The 25,330-nt window shown below is 32.1% G+C and overlaps 2 protein-coding genes across 4 annotated transcripts; one reads left to right on the forward strand and one right to left on the reverse strand.

Annotated features, from left to right (window-relative positions):
• Positions 1–2,338: 2,338 nt before the first annotated feature.
• Positions 2,339–9,168, reverse strand: PTAC2 (plastid transcriptionally active 2). Its single transcript, XM_068608634.1, has 4 exons — positions 7,002–9,168; positions 3,558–3,872; positions 3,001–3,108; positions 2,339–2,845 (listed from the first exon to the last, which is right to left on the reverse strand). Exons 1-4 carry the CDS (start codon positions 8,819–8,821, stop codon positions 2,515–2,517), a joined length of 2,574 nt encoding a protein of 857 aa, XP_068464735.1. The 5' UTR covers positions 8,822–9,168; the 3' UTR covers positions 2,339–2,514.
• A 6,896-nt stretch (positions 9,169–16,064) lies between these two features.
• On the forward strand, positions 16,065–22,468 carry LOC137807823 (uncharacterized). Of its 3 annotated transcripts, XM_068608635.1 has the most exons (5): positions 16,065–16,340; positions 16,561–16,737; positions 17,818–19,143; positions 19,990–20,026; positions 22,132–22,468. In XM_068608635.1, exons 1-4 carry the CDS (start codon positions 16,326–16,328, stop codon positions 20,023–20,025), a joined length of 1,554 nt encoding a protein of 517 aa, XP_068464736.1. In that variant the 5' UTR covers positions 16,065–16,325; the 3' UTR covers position 20,026; positions 22,132–22,468. The 3 variants fall into 3 exon arrangements, with proteins under 3 accessions (XP_068464736.1, XP_068464737.1, XP_068464738.1); XM_068608636.1 differs by lacking the exon at positions 19,990–20,026; XM_068608637.2 differs by lacking the exon at positions 19,990–20,026 and having other exon boundaries at positions 16,138–16,340; positions 17,818–19,160.
• Positions 22,469–25,330: the final 2,862 nt, after the last annotated feature.

Here is a 25,330-nt window from a genome sequence, read left to right on the forward strand (position 1 = left end):
ACACAAAAATAAGAAATCCTGCAAGAAAAGTTGAAATTGGTGACCACGTCACTCCCTACATCCAGATCTTCTACCCTAGAGTTTTATTGACAATTTAAACTAACTTCCCCAGATACTAACTAAGAGCTTCAAATCTACCAAAAGCTTAAAGGTCACTTAACTTGCACCAAAGAGTCCTGATCACAAATCTAACTATACCACTAGAATATTGAGCTAACAGAGACTACTTCTAAAGATAAAAGCATCACATGCAAGATTAAACTAAAAGGCAGACCAAATCAAAACTAACTCAAAGGAAAAGGAGTAAAAAATGAACTTACTCTATCTAAGATTTTGATCGGGCAATTTTGTAGAGTTCACTGTCAGGAGTCCAATGGCATACTCTAATTGTCTGAGTGAAGAGGTCAGAATCTTAAAGAGAAGACAAAGGAAAGGAAAAAAGAGTTTTTTTTATAGAGATGATGGTTCTTTTAAAATAAAACATGAATAACTGAATTTGAATTTTTATTTATATACTCTTTTAATTTTAATAATAAAATATTCATGTGTCATTTTAATTGTATCACTTCTAAATTTTTCTTGATCCTTACATCTTTTTTATTATATTAAAAAAATATTTCAGTCTTTTTTTCGAAAAGATAGAACTAAAGTTTTAACAATAAATATATATATATATATAAATATAAATGAATTGTGTGTTAGGTATTCTATAAAAGATATAACATGCTTTTAATTCTGATTTAAAAATCAAACAAAAACACCAAAAAAATGATGTACTTAGAAATTAAGCAACGGAGGAAGTTAAAAGTGTAGCGTGGGCCATCCAATCCAATCTCACTTTAACACAAGATATTGAATTGTGCAAATGAAGATTGAAAAAAAGTAATGCTTTTGTTCCAATATTTTCCCACGAGTCTACGTGTCACAGTATAAATTTACTTCACCTCAGGGTTTTCTCATTCACTAAAACATGTTCTCTCATACAATCATAAATCTCATACCAGATCTTACTTCACTTTAAAATCACCCCGACAAATTTTTTCTTAACTATTCATTTTCATTTTCATGTTAGATATCTCTCCTGTGCTATACATGAAACATACGTTAAAACAACAGCAGATGTAAACTTTCATAGTTTTATTTCCAAGATTATGGTAAGGTTTGAAAATTTTACTTGAAACTGATTTTTGACCAAGGAAAATTTGTATTTATATAGTTTTTAATTATTTGAGTAATTTTTTTTATCTTATTTATTAAAATAAATACTTTGTTTGTCAAATATATCTTAATTGTCAAGTATATTCCCAACAAAGTTAGACATCTCAGATTTGATAATAAAAAATTTAAATTTAATTTAAATTTACCATTTAATTTAATTTTACCATTTGAAACAAAAATGTCCATTCATTTATATATTATAATTGACCATTTTAAGCGAAACTCTTCTCATTCTAAAGCAAATAATTATATACTGGATGTGCCACACAAAGTTGTAAGAATAATTACCTTCGTTGATCATGCTGGCCGAAAGTAGGTTCAAAAAATTTCAGGCTCAAGTTGTTGATTTGCTGCTGGCCGAATGAGGTTTTTTGGACGTCTGGTTTGAAAAGAACGTTGTCACAGCTGGGAGTTCCCCCTTCCTAATATGGAAATCGTGAAAACTAATATAATCAGAATTACGAAGAAATTTGTAAAATATTCTATGCTTTCGTAATATCAAAAATTCAAAATCTACTTTGCCATTAGTGTCAAATAGATCAGAAATCGTTTGTCACAAATGTATTTTGGAGCAAATAAAAACATCCAAAGGAAAACTCGTTTTTTTTGCTGCCCCTATGCAGAATTGAGAAATCAAATATAATAGTATTTTTTATGTAACATAATTATCATAATAATCATAAATGTAAATTTGCTAAGATGACAAAATAGGTCAACAACCGAACGAATACACTATGGTGCTGAAAGTTTTAATCCATTCCACAAGTTTTAATTTTTATTTTACATACGTATTAAAAATGTATTAAATCATGTAAATATTTTAGAACTTTTAATTAAACTAAACTTATATTATAAGTGTTAATAATTTAAGTTAAAATATTATTTCATATATATTCAAATAACGCCATAGAAGAAAAAAAATTGAAATAATCTATAATTTTGTTAATCGAAAAGAAGGTCAGCGGCCACTCCATCTTTGACCCCCAGGTTGTTAGTAGAGTGGGCAGGTAAAGAGGAGTGACCAATAGAAACTAAAAAAATGTAAACTCAACCTGCAGGCCCGCTTGCCTAAAATTTTTGTATCCTTTCAAAGTATATACTGGTGCCGAGAGACAAGTACTGAGATGAATAGCTAGAGAATATTATATATACCAAAATTTTGGCCACCTGAATGCAGACCACTAAGGGAATATTTAGTGGAAGTGGAACAAATACACGTCCCCAGTCTATCTTAATTTCAAAACGACCAAAACAGAGCATGGGAAAGTGATGAATGGAAATTCTTAATTCTCTAATCTAAACTGCACTGGTTAGAAGCTCAGTTCGCGTACTATCGGTTCTAGAATCAACATCGTTAGCTTTACGATCAGATTTGGATGCTTTAGCACCTGCAGTAGTCAATGGGGAATTACTCAAAGATATTAATTTACCCATTTTTTTCCTACTAGAAGATGATTCAGTGCCACTCAGAATTTGTCTCAGTTGTGACTGTTGACAAACAATGCGACCTTTGTTCCATTCAGGGAAAGTAAAGGATGATGATGGGACATTATCCTGCAAGAATGACATGGCAGCCTTTGCGATAGGGAAATCTTGGGCATCTATGGTTTTCTCCATCTCACCCCGACTGATTAAAAGGAAACAAAACATATCCACGTTAGAAGAAAGAATAAACCGGTAACCTAAACTCAAGGTACCGCATATAGCACTTTTTTTTCTGATAAAAAAGAGTTTAACTCGTGTGCTGTGCAGATAATAAGTTATTCGAGACAAGCAACTTACACCACAACAACTGATGCAAGCACAGGAAGATCCTCGCTAATCATGAACATTTCCTGCATATTGTTCAGCCAAACTGATAGTGCTGTTAATGCAGCACCTTCTGACATCCTGCAAGAAAATGAAGTCCTAGATTTTACATAATCCGTTGAATATAAAGATGCATAAAACCTCAATTTGGGAGGCTAAAATAAATAGAGTTCTCAACTTTCAATTTTAATTACTGTCCCTGGAAATTTGAGAAAGGCTTCTGGTCACATTTATCTGTTCTGTTATCGTTTCAATTTCATTATCATTCTCACTCTTAAATTTCGTAAACTACCAATTTGTCAGTTGGTGATTTAGAAAATATCATAATGAAGTACTGAAATCTCCAAAAGTTAACCAGTCTACATGAACACAATTAGCTATGGAGACCTCAGAAACTAAAATGGCTAATTGCAGAATTGCCTGAATTGAAAGCTGGAGGTTCTACACACCAATGCCTCAATACTGGGGGGTTTAGTATGTTTTCATTTATTAAATAACAAACGTTTAAAAAGAATTTATTGCCACTATACCTGTGTACATCCACAGACCATACTAGTTTACTTTTACGAAAAAGTTCAGGGAACAGCCCTCGCTTTGATGCTTCATTGAGAACTCTAGCAGCCCTTTCTCGCTGAAACATCCACCAAAGAGCTTCTAACAGTGCATTGTAGAACCTCATCCCCAACCCACACCCTTCGGAAGTGAGCTTGTCAAAGATGTATTCCACAATCTGCCAATTAGACTCGTCGTCAAAATCTCCCTTGATCATCTGTCCAATCACTTGATGGACATCCGACACCCTTATTTTGATCATTTCATCAATTAAATTATAGGCATCCTTTGATCTGAATCCAAAAATTAAGGAGGTAAGCTAAAATATATTAGAAGTAAAAAGCAATTAACAAGTGATCGAAGTCAAATCAAAGCTTTAGAGTTTGGACTTTACTTGATACAACAATGAGATAGAAAATTGCAAAAGCTAAGTAAATAAAAAAATAATTTCCCCCATTTAACATAAAGTGAGAAAGAGTAGTATCTAATCAACACGCAAATGTCCAAGAAGTTGTTGAAAGTTCCATCACATACCATTTATGTTTAGTTGGACTTCGAATATGATTTACATCCATATTTAATCTGGCTTCCTTATTTATTTGTTTTGGTTACCGGTGTAGCCTGTGACCTAGTAAGGAGATGGAGATTATAGCCTTAGGTCAAGGTAAAATGGCTTGGCTAGCATGCATCCCGTGATCAAGTAGTCCTCAGAAGGAAATTGGTGCCACTGAGTAAGGCTCTTAGGCCATTTTATATTTTAAATTGTCAAAACAAATTCTTGCAAACTCACTAAGGGCATGCTTGAAAGTATGTCTACCGAGCTTGTCTTACTCATAATCACTTCGTAAGCTTTGGTTAAGCTTATAAAAAGTACTTAAAACTCCTATAAGTTTTCTCAGTTCATTTCAATAAGCTTTACCATGAAGCGCTTAATTGAATTTTTTACCAAACATACCTAAGACGAGTTCAGTGATATGCAAACACAGTAGTATAACATGTATCAATTGAAAGCTTGAATTCAAAACCATATTTTTTCTGTGAAGTTCTCCAGTACCACCATTTTCAGGGGACCAGCTACCACAATTTAATTTCAAAATTGCCTATTGGGAGGTCACATCATCTATATGAAGCAAAGCAAAATTCAGTATACAATTAACACCACATTGATAGAACGTGTAAAAATTTACTACCAAAAAGGCAAAAAATATATAGATGACAAACAACATATTCTATTGATTTATAACTATCTGACAGTGACAGCTAGAACTGTCTAGCGGTGACAGCTAGAACTACACTTATAACTGTCTGACAGTTATAAACTGACTGAAAAAAAAACTGAAAGTTATTCACTCACAAGCAAGGACAATGAGAGAAATGTGGCCTATATAAATAGGTGTAAAGGGGTTCAGAGGGAGATTTCATCTTGTGGATTGAGAAGATTCATTAAGTTGTGGAAGAGTCCAGGTCTCTCGAAAGTCCTGGGAATCATTTTAGATCTTTTCTATTAATTGAAACTTTTCTTTCTATGATTCTGTTCAGTTTATATCAACTGGTATCATAACTAACTTGATCCAGAGGGAGCAGTAGGGTATTGTCAAAAATGGAAGCAAGATTGACTTTCTTGGAAGCAAGATTGGAGATCCCTCTGTTCTTAGGTGAGAACACCTGTGGGTGGGCCCACCAGAACGTAAAGATATTTGATATTTTGAGTTGAAAGAGTAGACCAGGAAAAAACAGTGCAACAGGTGGAAGAAGATACAGAGGGGCACACTTCGAATTGGTTTTAACAATCAAATCCTACTACACCTGCAAGACAAAATGGGCAGCATTCAAGATTGTTTAAATCAGGAGGTTTCAACCATCCATGATCCACTGATGAAATCTTGTTGGATTTGAAGCAAGAGGGCTCCCAACCAGAATTCAAGGAACAATTCAAGATATGTTTGACCAGGTAAGAGATGAGGAAAGGGAAGCTGCCCTCTAATGAGTCGCTATCAGCAGTGATGGACTTAGTGCAACTCATACATGAAGGATGTTTGTTGAAAGAGGATAAAAGGAAGGGGAATCGTGAAGGAAGGAGGAGGTACCAAACTAGAAACAAATGGGAGAGGTCATTGGGCAAAATCAGTGGAGACGAATGGAAGGGAAAACATTCCAAGTGGGTGGCTGCATAAACAACCAAAGGTGGGAAGAACAAGTGACAGCAGTGGAGGCTTAGGGGTTTAATGATCAAGCCATCATCATTGATAGAATAGCCACAACGTCTGGGTTCTGCCTGGAGCCTGGAGAGAGGTAGATCATCAACAATGGCTAAATTCTGGATCATCTTGGTTAAGCTTCCCCCACCAGAATCACACCTTGGTGCTCAGATGGTGGCTAATTTTATGTTGGAGTTAGAGGTAAGAATGAAAAACAGTATTGTTCCTGATGAGATGAAAGGTCTGAATCTTCAAATTAGAAACATTGCAGGTGAGATGAAAATGCTATTCAATTTTTTTACCTAGTGGATCAGTCCAAGACTGATAAAGCAAACTCTCTCCCACCACTAATGAAACAGGTCCAACAAGAAGAGACAGGAAATGGGTCTTAAAGATGGAGGCAAAGAGAAATTGGCAAAGGCTAATTTTTCCGTTCTTGTCAAACAATTTTAACCCAACAAAAGAAAGAGGATAACAGCACAGTTTCAGAGGCATTAACACTGTATTTCAAGGCCAAAAGGAAAGCAGAGACAGAGCACCAGAAGAGAACAAGCACACTTACAAATTGGAGTTTGACTCTAGAGAAATAGAGCTATTATCAGTATTTTGGGACTACAATTATTGAATGAAAACACTTAAGTATTTGAGACCTGATCAATCCCATGAATTCTAAATCACAATGCTGATCAAGTTTGGAAGTTTCTATCAGAAAATATTCAGATTGTATTTAAATAAAAATCTAAAAAGAGTGTGGAAAAATAAATTAACCATATCAGAAAACTGTATGGAATAAAACCTCAAGACCGAAATTCATAATTTAGTAAAGGTTAATACTATCCAATTGTGTGATTTCGTGTTAGTTGTATCTGGTATTAGTCTCATGGGCTTATTTAATATTCCTGTATTCAAAAAAAGAGAAAAAGGACTCATGCTTCAATGCTCTGATGATGAGCCAAAAATCCTTGCACTGTAATTTGTTTGTTTTTAGTTCAATTTCACAAACAAATAAGATAACGTACAGGAATTGGAATCATCATAACTCAACTGCTATTTTGTCCAAAATATTGAAATTCAATTATTTACACAATACTATCACTGTAATATGCTTGAGATCATCAATTGGTATTTGTAACCACCAAATTATTATAACTTCAAACTTAGATCAGAAAGTAGCAAAGCTAAATTAATAGAAAAAACACTGCAATATTATTAAAGAATGCTAACCTGTCATTCTTTGCATAAAGAGCTAGCATCATGCAGTAGCACATGACACTGGGAAGTAGTCCTGAAGCTTTGATTTCTTGGAACTGCTCCTCACTCTCGTCAACAAGCCCAGCAGTGCAGTATACACTTAACACTGCTTCAAGTGTCAGCTCATTAGGTTCACAATTTGCTTTTTCCATTTCAACATGAGCTTTAACAGCCTCTTCATACTGACCTGCTTGCCTAAAAGCTTCAATCTCACCGTTGAATGAATTCACATCCCGTTTTAAACCTGACTCATTCATCCTGGATAAAATTGCTTCCGCTTCTTTGTACAATCCCCCTCTTGCGTATGCATGAACAAACGAATTGTAGGTCTCAAGGGTTGCGTTGCTTCCAACTTCTTTCATAGTGTTAAATGCAACAAGAGCCTCTTCATACAGTGCAGCCTGCCCAAACGCTTCAATCACCCCAGTGTACGCCTTGGAAGTCGGCACTATTCCTTTCTCTTTCATATGCATTAAAATTTTCTTGGCATCTTCATAAAGCCCTCCCTTCCCACAAGCAAATATCAAGCCCTCGTAAGTCTCCATGTTGGGCTCAATATTTTCCTCCACCATGTCATGAAACAAAGTGACCACCTCCTTGAAGTACCCTCCCTCCCCAAAGACCTGTATGAGAATGTTATAGGTACCCACATCAGGATCCGTGTTACTTACTTTCATCTCAAGAAAAAGTTCACGAACATCATCATACCTCCCGTGCTTCCCATACAAATTCAACAAAATACTATACGTGTCCGCATTCGGCACACACCCTGCAGCCTGCATCTGCCTAAACACGCCCATCGCATCTTTGATAGATCCTAATTCAGCATGAGCCTCTAATAACACATTATAAGAAGTAATATCCGGCAAATTACCCCCAGATTCCATCTCCCTAAGAAGATCCGAAACCTTCTCTAACCTATTCAACTTCCCAAACGTCTGAACAAGATAACTATAAGTATTGATATCAGGAACTATCCCACTTTCATTCATGGTCCTAAACACCATTTCAGCCTCATCACCTAACCCTCTATGAGCACAAGCACAAAGCAAAGTATTATAAGTGATAACATCAGGCTGAATCCCCTCATGTCTCATTTCAGCAAACAATCCTAACAACCCCTCCCAATCCAACCCACCCCTAGCACAAGCATTAATCACAGTGTTGTAAGTCAAAATACTCGGCGAAACCCTCTCCTGCTTCATTGCATCGAGGAGTTCAAGCGAGGCCTGGAACTGGCCGTTACGGCCATAAGCGTTGATGATGGCGGTGTAAGCGTAGACGGTGCGCGCCACGCCGTTGCTTGGCATTTCGTCGAACACCTCGCGACACTTGTCGAGCAAGCTTTCGCGACCCAAGAGCGTGATCATGATGGTGCATATGTGCTCGTTGGGCTTGCACCACAGCTGGCGCTGCATGTACTTGAAGAGACGCAGCGAGCGCTGCCAATCCCCGCGCTGCGCGAACTCCTTGAACACGAGGGCGAAGTCGTTGAGGGAGAGCTTGTTTTTGAAGGGGTCAAGGCACCGCGCGATGCTTCCACGAGGCGGAAGCGCGGTGAGGCGGTTGATTAGGGTTTCCACATCGTAGCTGTACTTTCCCTTCTCCACCGTCACGGAGGGGTTTATGGGGATGAGCTCCTTGAACTTGGTGGCGCGTGATTGGAACTTGAAAATTCGTTTGGGGGAGGTTGCGAAGAAGAGTTGGCGGAGGGCGGTGGTTGGGTTGAGGAGCGTGGGGGAGAAAGGTGAAGGGTTGGGTACAGAGATAGGAGATGAAAGAGAAAGGGTCATTTTATGCGACGCGGTCGTTTTGCGAACCTAGTTGGGAAAACAGTTACCTAGTGGCGTGTTCATATCAACAAGAGCAATGTAGAGTAAATGGAAAATGGAGGTGGAAGAAGTTGGAGTGAGGAGACTGAGGTTGACGATGGTAACAGAATTGAGGAAACGCCACGTGGTGTTTTTCGTGGATAACGGTCAGAGGATGGTAAAAATGGGAAAGTAATCGGGTTATTTGACCCGATAAGCCCAATTCTGGACAACGGTTCAAATTCAATCGGATCCTTTTACCCCGGGGCAATTCGCGGTAACGGATTTTCAAACGACCTTCAAGCGGGAGAAATGTACTCAAGCTCTCTGCGTTTTGCTTACGCTATGCCACGCTGTTTACATTAATTAAATTAAATGTAATTAATGTTTAAATGGTGCAGAAGATATATGTAGTTGGGTACTTGAGAAAGACCTAACATCCGTTGGATTGAACGTCTACTATAAACATGATGATAAACGGAATTTACCAAAATAGTTTAATTCCTTCCTTATTTTACTAAAATGGTAAAAATTTATTTTTTTATAGATATAAATAAATCGTATTCGAAAGTATGAATTTATTATTTTTTAAATTAAAATCATATTTTTAAGTACATTTTCAAGTTTTAGAAAAATTTAGTTTAAATGTATGATATAGAAAATTTAGTTTAAAATCGTGTCATAGGCACAACGTTGATATTTTTATATTTATATTTTTTGTGAAATCGTATAGCACACCTTAAGTTAATTGTATGTTTTAATTTTTTTTTTTAAATGTGTTATGTTATGAAACATTTTTTTTTTAAATAATTTATTTTGCAAAAAAAAAAGCGTTTTAATCAATGCTTTTTCATTTAATAATTGTTTTTGTTTTTATTTATTTAAATACTTTGTTGTTTTTTAAAAATATAAATGAATATATTGATTTAATTTTAAATTAATATTTATATTTGATGTAATTTGTGAAATTAAAACCAATAAGATTATATTATAAAATAAATAAAAATAATGAACACCTCAAAAAAATAATAATTTAACAAAGTTATAATTCATTTTAACATTTAAGGTAAGGTAAACAAATATTTATTTGTGAAAGTTGGTCATAGTTAGTCTTCTAGTTTTTCTTATAGGTCTTCAATAGTGTTATTCAATTCATGTATCAATTTGAGTTTGTATGTTATCATATTTATTATTATTATAATTGTTTTTTTCTCACTTTTAGTTTCACAATAGGAAAACATAATTCATGGATGACATTGAATTGTATATCAAAAGTGGTGTCATCATCGCAGAGGTTGCAAATATGAACTTGTTGAATGAAAATTGAGCATGCATGTTACAATGATGATCCACATATGAAAATACTGAAGGTGACTACAAATTAAATTGACCAATATATTATTATGGAGACCAATGAATATTGGAAGAAAATCTAAATGTTGATAAGAAAGTTGTGATTGAAGTTGTTATGTGTCATGCAATGTGACATATTGTTGAAAAAATAAATGTTAACTTAGCGTGAATAAAAAAACTTGATTTAATGTATTAAAATTAAACTTACATCAGCGGGATATTGTTGTTGATGTGATATGCATAGATTTTGTTTTAAAGGAAGCACATTCCTCACCAATCTTTATCCTGATTAAGTCAACCTTTAAAATAACAAAATATCGGTTTAGTTGGACGAGGCATTAAGAGAGAGTACATACTGCAAGCAGGACATCAATATCCAAAAGAAATCATTACCTTACTCGAAAAAAATGAATAAATATCAATCATGTGTTATGCCTAAAGTTATAATTGAAAAAATTATAAATTTAAAGAGATAACAACTCCTTAATCTGAACGTCAAATGATTAATAATGTAGTTAGAGAAAGTTTCAAACTCTTCAACTATTTTGTGTTCACATTATTATCATTTGTTTCTTGTCATTTAACTATTAACATTTGTTGACTTAATTTACCACCTACATAACATTTACGGAATTAGTTATATTATGGAAACCGATTTTCATTTATGATACTTGCGTGTACGGTAAACAATAAAAATACCAACTACTATTAATAAATAAAAGAAAACATTCTTATTATCAAAACAAATATCACAACAGGAACAATGATCCATGTAAACAATACAAAACTTTTATTTTCAATTTTTTATTTATTTAAATTATTCATCTTCTTATTTGTTATCAAATTAGTGATTTATTTATTATTTTAATTTTCTAAATTATATTAAATTAACATCACTAATTTAGTCAATCAACCACATTTACAGAAAAAAATACACGAGCTTACAGATTAAATATAAATATTAACTTAAAATTAAATCAATATGTTCATTTAAAAATGTTCAATCAAATAAATAAAAAACAAAAGCAAGTCATTAAATAAACAAAAGCATTGATTAAAAACTAGTAAATTTGCAAAATAGATGATTTTAAAAAATCCAAAAATCTGCTAGCACAATTTTTAGAAAAAAAAAAAAGAGTTAATCTAAAGGCATACTTCGCACACGATTTAAAAAGAAATATTAATGTTAGGTAATATAATTTTAAACAGAATAAGCATATAGTTTTTCTTTATACCCACAACTTTGATTACACGTAATGGAATATAAACAATAGTGTGTCTGAATTTTTTATCATATTAAAATATTTAATTTTAAAAAATGAATAATTTATACAAATGCTCTTGAAAGAATATATTGTGGGGAAATCGTGCTCATTTTTGAATTATTTAATTTTCAGGGGAGAGGTTTATTGTGTAGTTACTAATTTATATTTTTGTTAAATAAAAATTATTGGTAAAAATATTCTAAAAATTAAAAAATGGCAAAATAACGGTTAGAAAAATATAATAGTATGTAAGTATGATTGATATTAAAAAAACTCATTATTATTTTATTTGCGTACATTATTTGAATTTACAATTTGTTTTAACAGAAAAATATTTATCAAAAAGAGAGATGAAATTAATTGTTTATGGAAAGTCGATGTAATGAAGAAGATACAGGTAGAACAGCATATTACAGAAAAGGTTTAACTTTGATATCACCACTGGTAAACTTTTGTAGAGTGATTTAATACTTTTTCTTTTAACATCTTTTTATTGCTTGTTTATTTTAAAATACTTACAAATATGGTTTTTTTAGCTTCTTAGCTCTTAAAAAATACTATTTAATTGTAAATTTATAACTTCCAACCGTCTCGTTAATCTTAATCATAAAAAAATAAAAACATTAATCAACATAATTAAAGTAATAAATATATTTTAAATTAATATAATTATAGCTTTTGAGATATACAGTTCAATAAAGTAATATATTTATTATTTAATATAAATAAGATAAATCCATTTTTTTTACTTTGTTATTCATATTTTTATTTATAGTATTTTTATTTTAAATAATTATATTTTGCTTCATACTTATACTTTATAATTTTATTATTATTTTATCTAATATATACATTTTTTAATTAATTAATTTATATTTTTAACTATTTTTCTTACATTTACATGTTAAATTATTTTATTATAATTAATAATAATTCAAATTGATTAAATTATAATATTATTACATATCTTTTAGAATAATACAATAAAGATAATCTTTTAATTTATTTTATTTTTAATTAAAAAAAAAATCAAACTGAACAACTTGTTTCCTAAAGTTGTCATCCGTGTTAAAAATCACTTTAAACTAGTCAAGTACAGATTTTCACTTGTTTCTCTTCCAGTAGTTTTATGTTGTTCATCTATGACTTTTTCCTTCTTTCTCTTATTCTGTTTTAGTTAAGCAAGATGATATATTTACAAACAACTTGTTTTAAAACAATTAAATTTTAATTTATAAAATATCAAATTAATTATTTAAATGTGAATAAAAATAACAATATATAAATAGAAATAACAACAGTCTCTTTATTTTAAAATTTAAAAGTTAAGAAGTTAAATTAGAAATAATATCTAAGTTTCTCGTATGAATTTGTTCATCATTCATTAATGTTGAGTCTCTTTCATGTCCAAAAAAGTTTTAAAAAACCCAACTGTAGTATGTAAATACTTATTATTTTTATTAGTTATCAACAATTTTCTTAACTTTTTAAGAAAAACATTGCTTTAAGGAAGGATCCATTAAATTAGTATTAATGGCAATAGTTTGATAAATGATTATTTATTTGTTATGTCTGTTTGTTTTGTAGTGTATTATTTTATCAATAGTAATTTAATTCATAGTACATGTGAAAAATACGAAGAAAATAAATTGATCCACGAGTAATATGAATATATATTCCCAAAATACAAGTAATTTCAATTTTTGAGAAATATAAGTTATATAAGTATTAGGGTTTTGTCTTAACTCATCATCATACATGGTGTAAATTAGTTTCAAATAGCAACCATGTTTTAACATTTTAAATATCTTCCACGCATCTGTTTGACTCTGACTGTAATTAAATAATGTTAAGATAATAGTAAGAGGGTGCTGTCAAGAATATTCATGATGCAGGAAAACCAATATAACGACTAATGTATAGTCACCATTTTAAGAGGCAACAAGTTTTTGTTTAACCATTTTGATTCCCCTTTAAGATTTAGCTATACCTGCAAAATAACGTATAATCAATATTCACCGCATATGTAACACACTGAAATGTAAAAAAAATAAAATACAAAATGGAATAAAAGAAAACCATTCTTTACTTCTTTTCCCAAAGTCTCTATCGAAATCAAATTTTTAAAATATAAAAATATAAGTAAAAATAATCTTTTAGATTAACGATTTATATCATTTCATTTTTCCATCAACCATAATTATATCATATGTAATACTAATTACCATAATCCAACTTCATTCAAATATTATCATCAATAGTCATATGGATTCATACATTAAAGATATCCAACTAACTTCTTCTGGAACATGTGTTAAGTAAGTCTTACCAGAGACTAACATCTGATATGATCTAGTATTTAAATTTATAAAACAATGCAATTATATCATGGTAAGTTCAATACAACTCAAGTTGTATACATATGTCACGGTATGCTTGAACTCCATCGCCAACTTCTCACCACTTGATATCTTAGTATATGTGACTTATATCATATGCTCGGTGGTCGGACATCAGTGTCTGCAGGAGCAAGTCAGCTCGGCTTTTGGGTCGAGTTCATGAGCCATTTGATTGGACTCAAGTATGTGCATAATGTTTTTCATACATGTATTTGACATAATTGTTTGCGTACAGGGGTCTGGTAGGTCAACAACGCATATGTTAATGGGCCTAGGGTGCATTTGGGTCTATCATTGGTAAAACGGTCTCTGTCAGCCTAAGCCCAAGTGCGCTAGGGTTTGACAGAACAGTTGGCATGCATGATACACGAGGACACATGCATGATACGTAATGACATATGCATGGTACAGTGATACGTAAAAGCATTTAAATGTACTTGAAAACAGATTGAACCCCGAGAGTGGTTACCTTAATTGGTACCCAGACAATCATTCTGTTAGAGTTTGATGCACTCTAAGGAGATAGAATTCTACACAGCTATGTTGTTAAGATTACACACACTGTAACCGGCACGCATCACATTTTTTTTAGTCTCTAAAATATTATATAATTTAATTAATACAGTAACTAATTATTTTTTATTTTTAAAATTATTTTTATTTAATAATTTTATTGTAGTGTGTATACATCTTGATCATTACGGTAACATTTGGGTTGCTTCATATGTAACAGATTCTCCTACTCCAGTAAATGGTGCAAAAAACATGGAATATTATTTGTTAGATATATAGTGTGAAATGAAATTACATTCCCAAACAACAGATATTTTGTTTTCCAAAAATACTATCTCAGAAAACTCTAATATATGTACCTCATATGCAAAATAAGATGAATAATTCACTTCATGTTTCCTCCAAAACTTACCATGCATATACATTATGATATTTGATTAGAGTCTTTAAATAATTTTGTAGACACCTTTGTTGCACCCAATATGTTGTGCTGTATTAAATTGGAAGGCAATAAAGTACAATAAGAAAGGAACATAGTAATTAAAAGGTGGTATTCTTCGGTTGAATCTAATGAATTATCTTGGTGAGAAAGGAGAAGTAAAATTTTCATGAGTTAAATTATTGCTTTCACGATTAAAAAATAACTTTAAATTCAACTTAATATTACAAAATCCATTTCATAAAATAAAATTTCTCTACATATATTAATTTAACCATATAGATGTCCAGTCAAATTTCTTATTTTTAAGAGTTTATTAAATCAATACATTTCACACATATGATTTAGTTTACACACCTTCCTTATCGCGTGAAAAAAAAATTAGTTGAATATGAAAACATAATTTTCTTAAAAATAAAATGTATTTAAAAATAGTTTTACAGTATCCCGAAAAAATGAAAATAAACATCCTCTTTTATATTTAAAAAACGGTAAAAGATAACTTAAAATAATGTTCCAACAAAAATATAATTAGAAAAAAACATTTATAATCTATAATAATTAATAAACATAATATATTTTTAAATATTTATTTATGTGCCCATTTTCTTTTCATCCTATCTATAATTTATGACAATTTATTTTTATTATAAGAAATATTATCTATAGTTTATAACAATTAAATATAAGATTAGAATTTTACTTGTTTAATGTGTAACCGTCTTATTGTTTGTATTTTTATCTTCTTTAAACAACTTCTTAAATAAAGATTGAAAACATTTTGATCACGCAATTATAAAAGTTAACAAAAATAGATTATTTTTATATATTTTATTGATTTTAATCTTTATGTTTGATAGTTATTTTTTAATTGTCAGAATTTTTTTAATTCTATTAATTAATTTTTATTATCATAAAAAATGTAAACATGAAAACACCATCTTCGACTCATAATTATTATTTTTAAATTGTGTTAGTTTTTTTTATGATTGAAAAAAAAGAACATGACAAAACGTTTTTTCACTTAACAATAGTATTCCCGATTTAAGTAAAACTAGTTGAAAGATTAAAAAAAAACGTGGATTTTGAGTTGAAGGGAAACCTAAAAGACGAAAACTAAAAACGAGGGCGTTTAAGGGGTTTAGTGGGTGCAGTTTCATGAAGCGGTCCACGTCAGCATTGTGAGATGGAGGTGGTGGAGCAGAGAAGGGGCCCACACTGGAAAAATATAAAACGGGAGAGGCGAAGAGATCAACGGGCCCCGCTCCCGTGTTACGGTTTGTGATTGCGACGTGGTAAATGTAATGTTATTACGCGGAGGACAATCTTGTCATTTCCTTTCTCACTTCCTAACAGACACAGCTCCCACTGTGAAGAGGGGAAGAAAGAAAAACAGAAACAAACTCCCATCCCATCATCATTCACTTCTTTCTGTTGTTGTTGGTGTTCCTGTTCTTCGGTTTGGTCTCAACTCAACCGAATCACCTAACACCCACTCTTGGATGCATTAGACAACAATGGAGGATTCCGAGGTATAGTTTTAACTTCCATTGGTCCGCACCATCTTTTTCAACTGCTTCTCCCGCCGCCTACCGCGGTTATTTCTTTTTCTGTTTTTTTGTTTTGTTTTGTACGAGGAAAATCGGTTCGCTTTCATTATTCTCAGGGTTCACGGGAATGGGGACGGTCGTTTTTGATTTGTGGCGCGTTTGGTGTTTTGGGTTTTAATTGGGTGTTTTGCGTTTTGATCAGAAATTGACGGCGTTGAAGAAGGCTTACGCCGATATCATCCTTAACACGGCGAAGGAGGCGGCGGCGCGTATCATGGTGTCGGAGCGGAAAGCCTCACGCTTTCAGCAGGAACTTGTTTCCACCAAGGATGAAGCACTTCGAATGCTGCTTAGGCTCAAACAAATGTTCGATTCTAAGGTTTGACATTCACGCTCTTGCAAAGGGGTCTTTTTGTTATTAAAAGATTCTTTCTTTGCCCTTTTACACTTCGTTTTTGTTTTTCTTTAAATTGGTCTGTGTTTGATTTGGAGTTTATTACCCTACTCATGCTTCGTGATGCTGGTTTTTTGTGTATTGTTTGTTCTCGATTGGTAATGTTTCGAGATTCCCGTTTTGCCATGTTGGTTTGGATTGCCGGCTGATTGCTTGAATCAGTTTGATGAGTTCAATGTAAAAATTCTTAGTATGTGGGATGGGAGAAGAAAGGACATTCTAGATGATTGTAAAAGGTTGCTTCTTCGTGGAGTTCTTGAAATATCTTCAATTGCTTAAATGTTGGTTGCTTTGTAATGGTTATGCTTGAATGACAGTATTATTTCAGTTCATCCTGTGATACCATTATTTTAAACCTGGGGTAAGAGTTCTTCGGAATTGTCACATTGTTGTTTTCTTTTAAGATTTGGATCATTGATTCTCACTTTATTTTTAGAAAAACAGGGTTGTTTGTTGGAAAACTCTTCCTAAAAATAAAAGGGATTGGCTATTTTTTTTTGTGACATTTTGTCGTGGTCATCAAAGGATTGCAATCAATGTTCATTTGATGAAGTATGTGATATAGTCGTGACATGGTATCAGAGGAATCCACTGGTACTTTTGTAATTGCTAACTGTCCATCAATGTACTGTACATCTAGTTTTAGGACGAAGCGAACTTTATTGTGAATGTAGGCACAAAACTATTACTGGATACTTTTCATGCTTGTATTTTTTTGCGTGATAAACTTGTTCTATTACTGGGGAATCATGTAAAGAAATATACATTGTATTATTGTTTTTCAGATTTTTAAAGTAAGTTCAACTCGTAGCAAGTGCGGTGATTTTTCAACAGTGAGAGATTACTACCATTATAGCACATGCGACATGCTAACATAAGAGGAATTTAATATACTAACGTAGCTGCTAATATAGCTGAAGCCAACCAATTGTGTCCTCTATCTTAAATAATTTTTGTGTTGTTTCATCTCCTGTTGTGTCTAATGAATGACAGACAACTTTGCAGGTCAGTGAAGCAGAGCTGATGTCATTGAATCAGCGGAAGAAAATTGAGGAGCTTGAAGCTCAGCTCCAGGAAGCTGAGGAAATAGTTAGAGACTTAAGAGCAGAGTTGAGAGAAACCCAGGCTGAGCTGGAGACTAGGATGAAACACCAAATGCAACCCCCTGTCGAGCAAAGCATAGAGGGTGAAATTTTAGCTCAGGAAAATTTTCTGCAAGACAACAAACTTGATCATCATGATGGATCTATTTATTCTGCTCCTGGTTTACAGTTTGAATCAGTCTCTATTTCTGAACCCAGGAATCCAACTGTAAATGGATCCATTGATAGCAGTAAGTTTTGTGGGTCACATGATCATTCAAACAACTGCTACATTCATAACCCAGACTTTGCATCCATAGTCATTAGGAGGAAAGAGCCCAAGCTCTACAGAAATGGATGCACTCAGAGAATACATGCATTTGAAAGGAGCCTTTTTGATGGCAATGTGTCTGTTTCAGGAAACTTAGATAATGTACAGGATGAAACTTTAGTGAGTGTGCATGAAGAAGGTAAAGCAATGACTGTATCAACTAATGCCAATGATGATATTATTTGTGAAAAGGAGAAACAGGATGAACTTGAAGTGGTAAAAGCAGATATTGCTGACCTTGTCAAAGTTCCAGTTCATAGAAAAAAGAGAAGATTTGGGAAAAGGAAGGCTATTAAATCTAGATTACATTCTAACCAGGTTAAGGAAACAAATAAAGAATCACATCTGTCTTGTGCAAAACATTCTCCCCTTGTATTGGATAACAATAACCCCTTAAGGGCAAGTTCTTCTATGGCATATGAAAATGAAACTCAGAAGGAAATAGTGTCTCCTGTTGCTGATGTACCCACAGACACAACTGCAACGAATGAGCAATCAAGATCTCATAGCAATTCTCAAAATGGGGAAGTATTTCTTAAAGCCTGTAGTGCTCAGGGCAACACTAAAGCGGACAAGGAACCAATGGATACATCAGATTTAACAACTGAAAGTGTGGAGATTCCAGCTTGTAAAAGTATTGAAGCATCTAACGGGTCACTGGATAAAATTAACCCAAAATTATCTGATGTAGATGCAAAGGTTTCTAATCGACCTACAAGTGATAAGTTTCTTAAGTACACATTCTGTAGAAAGCGTAAGAAGGAGGCAGTTAGCTGTGATGAAGATTGCTCTCAAGATAATATCAATTCAAAGAAAAAGTGTGGAGAGAAGCAAGATCATAATGTTGATCCTCAGAAGTCTTGCACGATGACTGAATCATCTCGGGACAGCCGACGACTAGCACAGGTTGCTCGTCAGGTTGGTGATTTGTGAATGTTAGTTTCCATCTTTCACTGTTTTTAGCATGCATATGTCTGCACATACTATGTGATTGTGTACCAGTGTTAAATAAACTACTCTTTTTTTCAAACATGGTCATAGCATTATAGGAGATATGTTGTTAGCTGCTGACAACGGTTCACTTTGACTAATATTTAGCTAATTTTAAACATACCTAATTAGAAATGGGCAAATTGTTTTGACTAACTGGTAATTTTGTTATACTCTTATCATACTTTCTTGTTTGGTGAAGAAAACACTAGAGCTGATGATTGATGATCTTCACTTTATTCAAGTTCTTATTGAACTTCTTTTGAAATCCTCAATTATTCCTCAAGTCCTTTCCATTCCCCCTTTCACTAGCCACTGATCTCATTTTATACAATTACTGTGGCATTCCAATGCACAGTCAAAGAATTTTCTTATGAAAAACTTGTACTTATGATGGCATGTATAGTTCCAAATGCTTATGAAATTTGATCATTGAATCATTTGAACCTGGCTGTAGACAAATCTCATATAGAGATTCTTTCTTGACTCCAGGGTTATGGTCTGGTAATAGAGACAACCAAAAACATTTGCCTCCCTTTGGTTTGAGGTTCAAAAACTGTCTAGTGTCCAATCAAACCCCTTTTACCAGAGCAATTTTCTAGCCAAGCTTGTCTGCATTAAGAGTCTTTAATCCTCCATTTTTTTGTGTTGTCTACTTCACAGCTCAATTTTTTATTTTTCTGCTACAAGATATTGCTATTTTTCTATTGATTTCATAGCACCATCTTCCTTTTGTTTTGACTTCTTTCCTCTGTTATCATTGCTCTTTCTCAGCCATGGCATCATCTTGGAGATGATGATTCCAATTAAGGTAAGCCTATTGAAAAGTTGAGTTACTTTAAGCTTTTAGAGGCTTGTGTAGGACTCAGTGCTTAACTTTTTTCATGTTCCTTGACTTTTGTTGTTATTGTTTTGTCAACTATGCCTTAGATTGGTGGGGGTGATTGCCTGTCTAGAGTCTCTCTGGACTATGACTTTTAATTGTTAATGGTGAATGTCTTTACTTTTTTTCTATGTACGTATAAGTATTTTTATTATACCGGTAACTTTAGTATGACAACATCCATCTCTCTAACCATATCTGGGATTGACGTATGTCTCTGGTTATTGAAAAACACTTCCTCTTTATGGAAATCCAGTTGTCTGGACTATGATTATTTATTCTGGTGATGTTTCCTCTAATTGTATTTGTTTCTATACATGCTACATACTGAGTTTTGCAATGTATACATGTCTTGTATGTCTATTTTATGTTATTTCACATTAGCCTATTATGTACACCCCTAGTGTTATTGATCCTAGAATAGATAAATTTTGACTGTTAGTAGCCTACTTTACCCATCAGGCATATATGGTTCACTTATTCTGCCCAGGCAATTATCAGTGTTGAAAACACAAGTTTGACTCAGTAAACACAATATTGTTGTCTCGAAATATGACCCATGCTAACTGATGCTTATTCATAAACTTCAATCTCTCATAAATAATTTAGCAGTTATGTGTTTCTCGTTGCTCAGAAATTTACTTTGTCAAATGCAAGTTGACTATTTCCAATTGGTTCTTGACTTCTCGCTCATCTTAAATAGCCTGTTTCCTTAGTTCTGTATTAGTCTGTCACATTGAAAAACTGCTAGCTCTTTCTTGATTCTATGATGTTGGCAATTTTATTTTATTTTTCACTATTTTTATTTCAAATGGAGTAAAAGATATGCTTTCTTTTTCATACAGAAAAGTAGTCATACATCTACTAGAATGAATATGCTGACTTGAATTTTTCACTTCATATACTGCGTTGTCTTCTGTAAACCGACCTTCGCATCTTGGTCTTCATTATTTGTTAGTGAAGACTGGGTTTCCCCAAGTATCTCCAGAATTTCTTTGTTAATTTTATAGACTTTTGCTTTATTCTCTATTAGCGGTTGTTTGGGCTAAATGGTTGGAAAGAAATGCTACTGTAGTCCACACTATGGTATTACTGCTCGAGTTAATTTTAGATTGAGTAGTTCACTTAGATTCTATGTGTTTTTCTGTTAATGACCTTTTTAGCTGTCTTCTCTGGTAGGTCTTACAGAGATTGGGGTGCTGTTACATTACCTGTATAACATGTTCTTTATCCTTTGTTTTTCCCCGTCCATTCTTTGATTAGTTTTTAAGGATTTCATCATCTACCATTTGTATCTCTCCTTTGTTTATTACAAAAAAAAACTGTCCCCCATTTTGCTTTAAATTGCCAGCACTGTTTGAATGAAATGCTAGCAATGATTTGGGTTCATTTTATGTTTCTACTTTCTAGTACAACTTCCATTTTTTTAATATTACTTTTGTGTGAAGCATGGAACACCATATGCACTAACCTTCTTTATAGCTAAAGTGGTAGACTTGAAATCTTTACTTTACGTATTATGCATTTTCTTCCCCAAAAAGACATTGACACTCGAGTCTTCATTTTATTCCCGTATAATTGCAATTAAAATAGAAACCCCTTATCTGGTTAGATTTTGTTATTGCATGTGTTGTTTATTCTACTTGCAAAGTTTCATATCAAACATCAAATGCTTGCCTCTGGTTCTATATCTGTTTGTTGAAGCAAGGTTCTTGTTTATTACTTTAGAATAAGCTTTTAGAGAAATGAATGAGAAAATGTTTACAAATTTGCTTATAAAGAACTAATTTTAGTTTATGGAAAAACTAATCTCATTGTTTCTTATTTTATTCTTCTAGAAAGGCTTATGACCCTTTGTAAACAAACGGAATAGCAAATATAGATATATTTGAACTGTATTTATTTTTATAGAAAGTGCACTTGTTTTGAGCATTGGATGTTGTCATCACAAGTTTTCCTTGGTAGTAGTAGAAAGATGTTTGTCATCTAAAAACTAAAGGGAGGAAGCTAACACACTTGAATTTGGTTTGCAGCTCATATCTTTGTCTGAGAAGAAATGGTGGCAGTAGATCCATCTATTTATGATGTGTTGGTTAGATGGGTGGGAAGAGACTCAAGCACAGTCCAATGCGCAATTGTTTCCGAAGGTGGCGTTTTTGAAGGATGATTAACCTTGATAAAGCTGTGGAATGTGTTAATATTATATTATAACTATATATCAGCTACTACTCTTTCATCCTTAGCTTAGAAATCTCTAGCATATTATTTAAAACATAAAGTTATATATAAATATATACTATTGCTACCCTTTTGTAGGGGTTCTGTTTGCAATACAAATTTTGGTAATGATATATTTTATATTGCCGTCAATGATGCTATTGCTTTTCATTATTTGTTTTTCAATACCAGAGTAGGTGTTGTTTGCTTGGCTATTTTGCTTTGAAGTAGCACTGTAGAGTGAGGCCTTGATGTGCTGACCGTTGCCTATGCAACAAGCAAATCAATAACAAGGCAGAGAACGGGGTCTCAAATATTTACTCAAGTTGTGAAAGTAACATGAAGATGACACTCGAGGAAAAGTTGAAAAGATTTGCGTGACTCGTGTAAAATTGCTGACTCTTGCACGTTGTTTTTTTAGCTTTGTTTTCGAGTAGTGGGCAGCATAGTCTTTATGCTTTGTTTGGAGTTGAGGGAGACGAAAAATATGGATTTGACTGGAAGATATTTTTTTAATAGATAAAAAAAGTAACATTATAGATTTAATTGAAATTTGTGAATGCAGTAAAACTTAATAAAATATACGGAAATTGTGATCAATATTTAGTGTCTAATTAATATTGAATGTACAATATAATGATGAAAAAAAAACGGTAAAAATACAATAACTACATAAAATAAAATAAAATTCATGCCAAGATGAACAATCTCAAAACCTCTATTAACATTTGTCAAATTATTTAATCATTATTGCTTCAACTTATACATCATCTTAAATTTGTGAAAGTATTTGACGATCACGAGAAATTGGGGGATGATGTGCAATGCATTCAACATAGTCATTAGGTATTGATGGGTGTTCCTCATCATTGTTATCCCTACCATGTTGTCATAATCGTTAACTTGAAAGATATTCAACTTGGTCAACAATTTTTCTTCTTCGAAATAAGTTCATGTCGTAGTGATCCATGATCTATGTGATGACAATGTCGTATGGAATAAACATGTTGTCTCAATCATGTGTTGCATGATGTAGTAAGGTCAATTAACCAATATATTATTTTTCATGACTCATAACATAAAAATGTCTTCATGCAACAATTGAGCAAAATGGTTAGTCTACAAACTCAATATGTGCATTAAGGTGTAATGCAGTCAGTCATTAATATTCAAACTACATACATTCATAACATTTTGATCGTGCATATGTGGTATGATAATGGATGTAAGTGTCATGTCATGATTGTTGTTCAACTCCTCAAGGATGTTTGAAGACCTCAATTTCTGACATTGGTACTTCAAATGAGTCAAAGTCAACCAATCTGAATGTGTGATTTTAATCTTCTTCTCTTTTGTTAACCTTAGTATTGAGGTTACCAACTTCTGTGATCTTCACATTTAAATAAAATATTCAAAGTATGGAGCTTGCAACATAAAAAAATTGATCCAAAGTTTGGAAATGCAAATAATGTAAAACCCTGACGGTGCAAGGAAGGGTAAATTCATGACTTTAGGTATCAAGATTGGTCTCGTATAAAACCCCTTTCCATACTCAATCATTTGATTATGTTGATTGAGAAAAGTGTATCAGGAATTGCAACATCAATTATTGGGAGTTTTTCCTTTACTTTCCCTGCAATTTCTTAACACATGAAAATAACAATCATATGTAATGTTACATTTCCAAGAAACAAAATAAACCCAAGAGTTTAAGCCAAAATTTCACTCCATTTTCTCTTAAACAAAAATAGGTTTGAGAGCAAAGTGAATTTTTCATGTTAACTTAATTAAATTTCAAAATTTTCATCCAAACTCAATACTCAAATTTGCATTTTGTAACACGCATAAAATCAATATGACCTACCTTGCTCAAAATCACAAATTTTAAACCAGATTCAATTCAAATTTAGCTCAAACATCCAACTTCAATTCTGAAATTAATTTCTATGTCCTTATATATAGAGTCAGAAATTTATAAAGAAAAAATAGGAGTAAAGAAAAATATTTTATAGAGATATGGTGTTTATTTTAAAATATTTATCTATATATATATATATATTATTTTAATAATAAAATATTTATGTGTCATTTTACTTATATTATTCTACTTTAAAATTATTTTCTAAGTTTTAAAATAATAAACAATAAAATTTTATAAAAAGGATATTGTTGAAAACGTTAAATGTAGTTGTATAGTTTAAACATTTATGTGGAATATAATAAAAAGAGGATATTATTCAAATGTTTAATCAATCATTTAGTTTTTACATTCACTTCATTAAAAAAATTATATTTAAATAATTATTAGGCTTTAGTTTCTATTATATATAAGAATACACTTTTTTAACTATCTTTGTAGATTTTTTTTTATTTGATAATTTTATCATTTATTAAAAAGAAACATTTTTTGTAACTACCTCTATTATCCTTAAATATAATTTTCTAACTTTTTTTTTCTATTTTAAGTAATAAATATTTTTAATTTTTTTAAATTATATTATTTAAATTAAAAAAAATGTAAATACACATAGGGAAGAATAGATGTGTTTCCGCCAATATAAAAAATAAATGCAAGAGACATTTATCTTTTTATATATTTATAAGAATTAAAACAATAAGTTAATGCATCTAAACTAAATGATTAATTAAATATTATTTAAATGGTTAGTTTTCATTATTTTATATTTTTGCATCTTTTTAGAGGAATTAAAACATTTAAAATCATAGATAATAAAATTTTAGAAAGAGTATATTACGAGTCCTCCCTGAAATAAATATTATAATAAAGTTGACACATTAAAATATCAATTGTTAGAATAAAAGTTCAAAATATTTATCATTCGTTCAATCAGCTCGAGAATAAAGAAATTGGCTATTTTAAAGACAACTATTAGAAGCCATTTGAATTAGTTTATTTTAAAGAAATACTTATTCCTAAATATTTAAAATATTTGTTAAAACTAAACTAATATTTATGGTCTAAAAAACCCAAATTAAATATGTCAATGGGAATTT

Source organism: Phaseolus vulgaris, chromosome 3 (assembly GCF_051622355.1).
Source record: "Phaseolus vulgaris cultivar YP4 chromosome 3, ASM5162235v1, whole genome shotgun sequence".
NCBI classification, from domain to species: Eukaryota; Viridiplantae; Streptophyta; class Magnoliopsida; order Fabales; family Fabaceae; genus Phaseolus; species Phaseolus vulgaris.

Excerpts from the sequence above, each read along its gene's own strand:
- LOC137807823 (XM_068608635.1), top strand. Across the intron at positions 16,738-17,817 it reads AACAAATGTTCGATTCTAAG|GTCAGTGAAGCAGAGCTGAT; the intron begins GTTTGACATTCA and ends ACAACTTTGCAG. Across the intron at positions 19,144-19,989 it reads TAGCACAGGTTGCTCGTCAG|CCATGGCATCATCTTGGAGA; the intron begins GTTGGTGATTTG and ends GCTCTTTCTCAG.
- PTAC2 (XM_068608634.1), bottom strand. The coding sequence starts at position 8,821 with ATGACCCTTTCTCTTTCATCTCCTATCTCTGTACCCAACCCTTCACCT. Across the intron at positions 3,109-3,557 it reads TGGTCTGTGGATGTACACAG|GATGTCAGAAGGTGCTGCAT; the intron begins GTATAGTGGCAA and ends ATTTTCTTGCAG. Across the intron at positions 2,846-3,000 it reads CTTGCATCAGTTGTTGTGGT|TCGGGGTGAGATGGAGAAAA; the intron begins GTAAGTTGCTTG and ends CCTTTTAATCAG.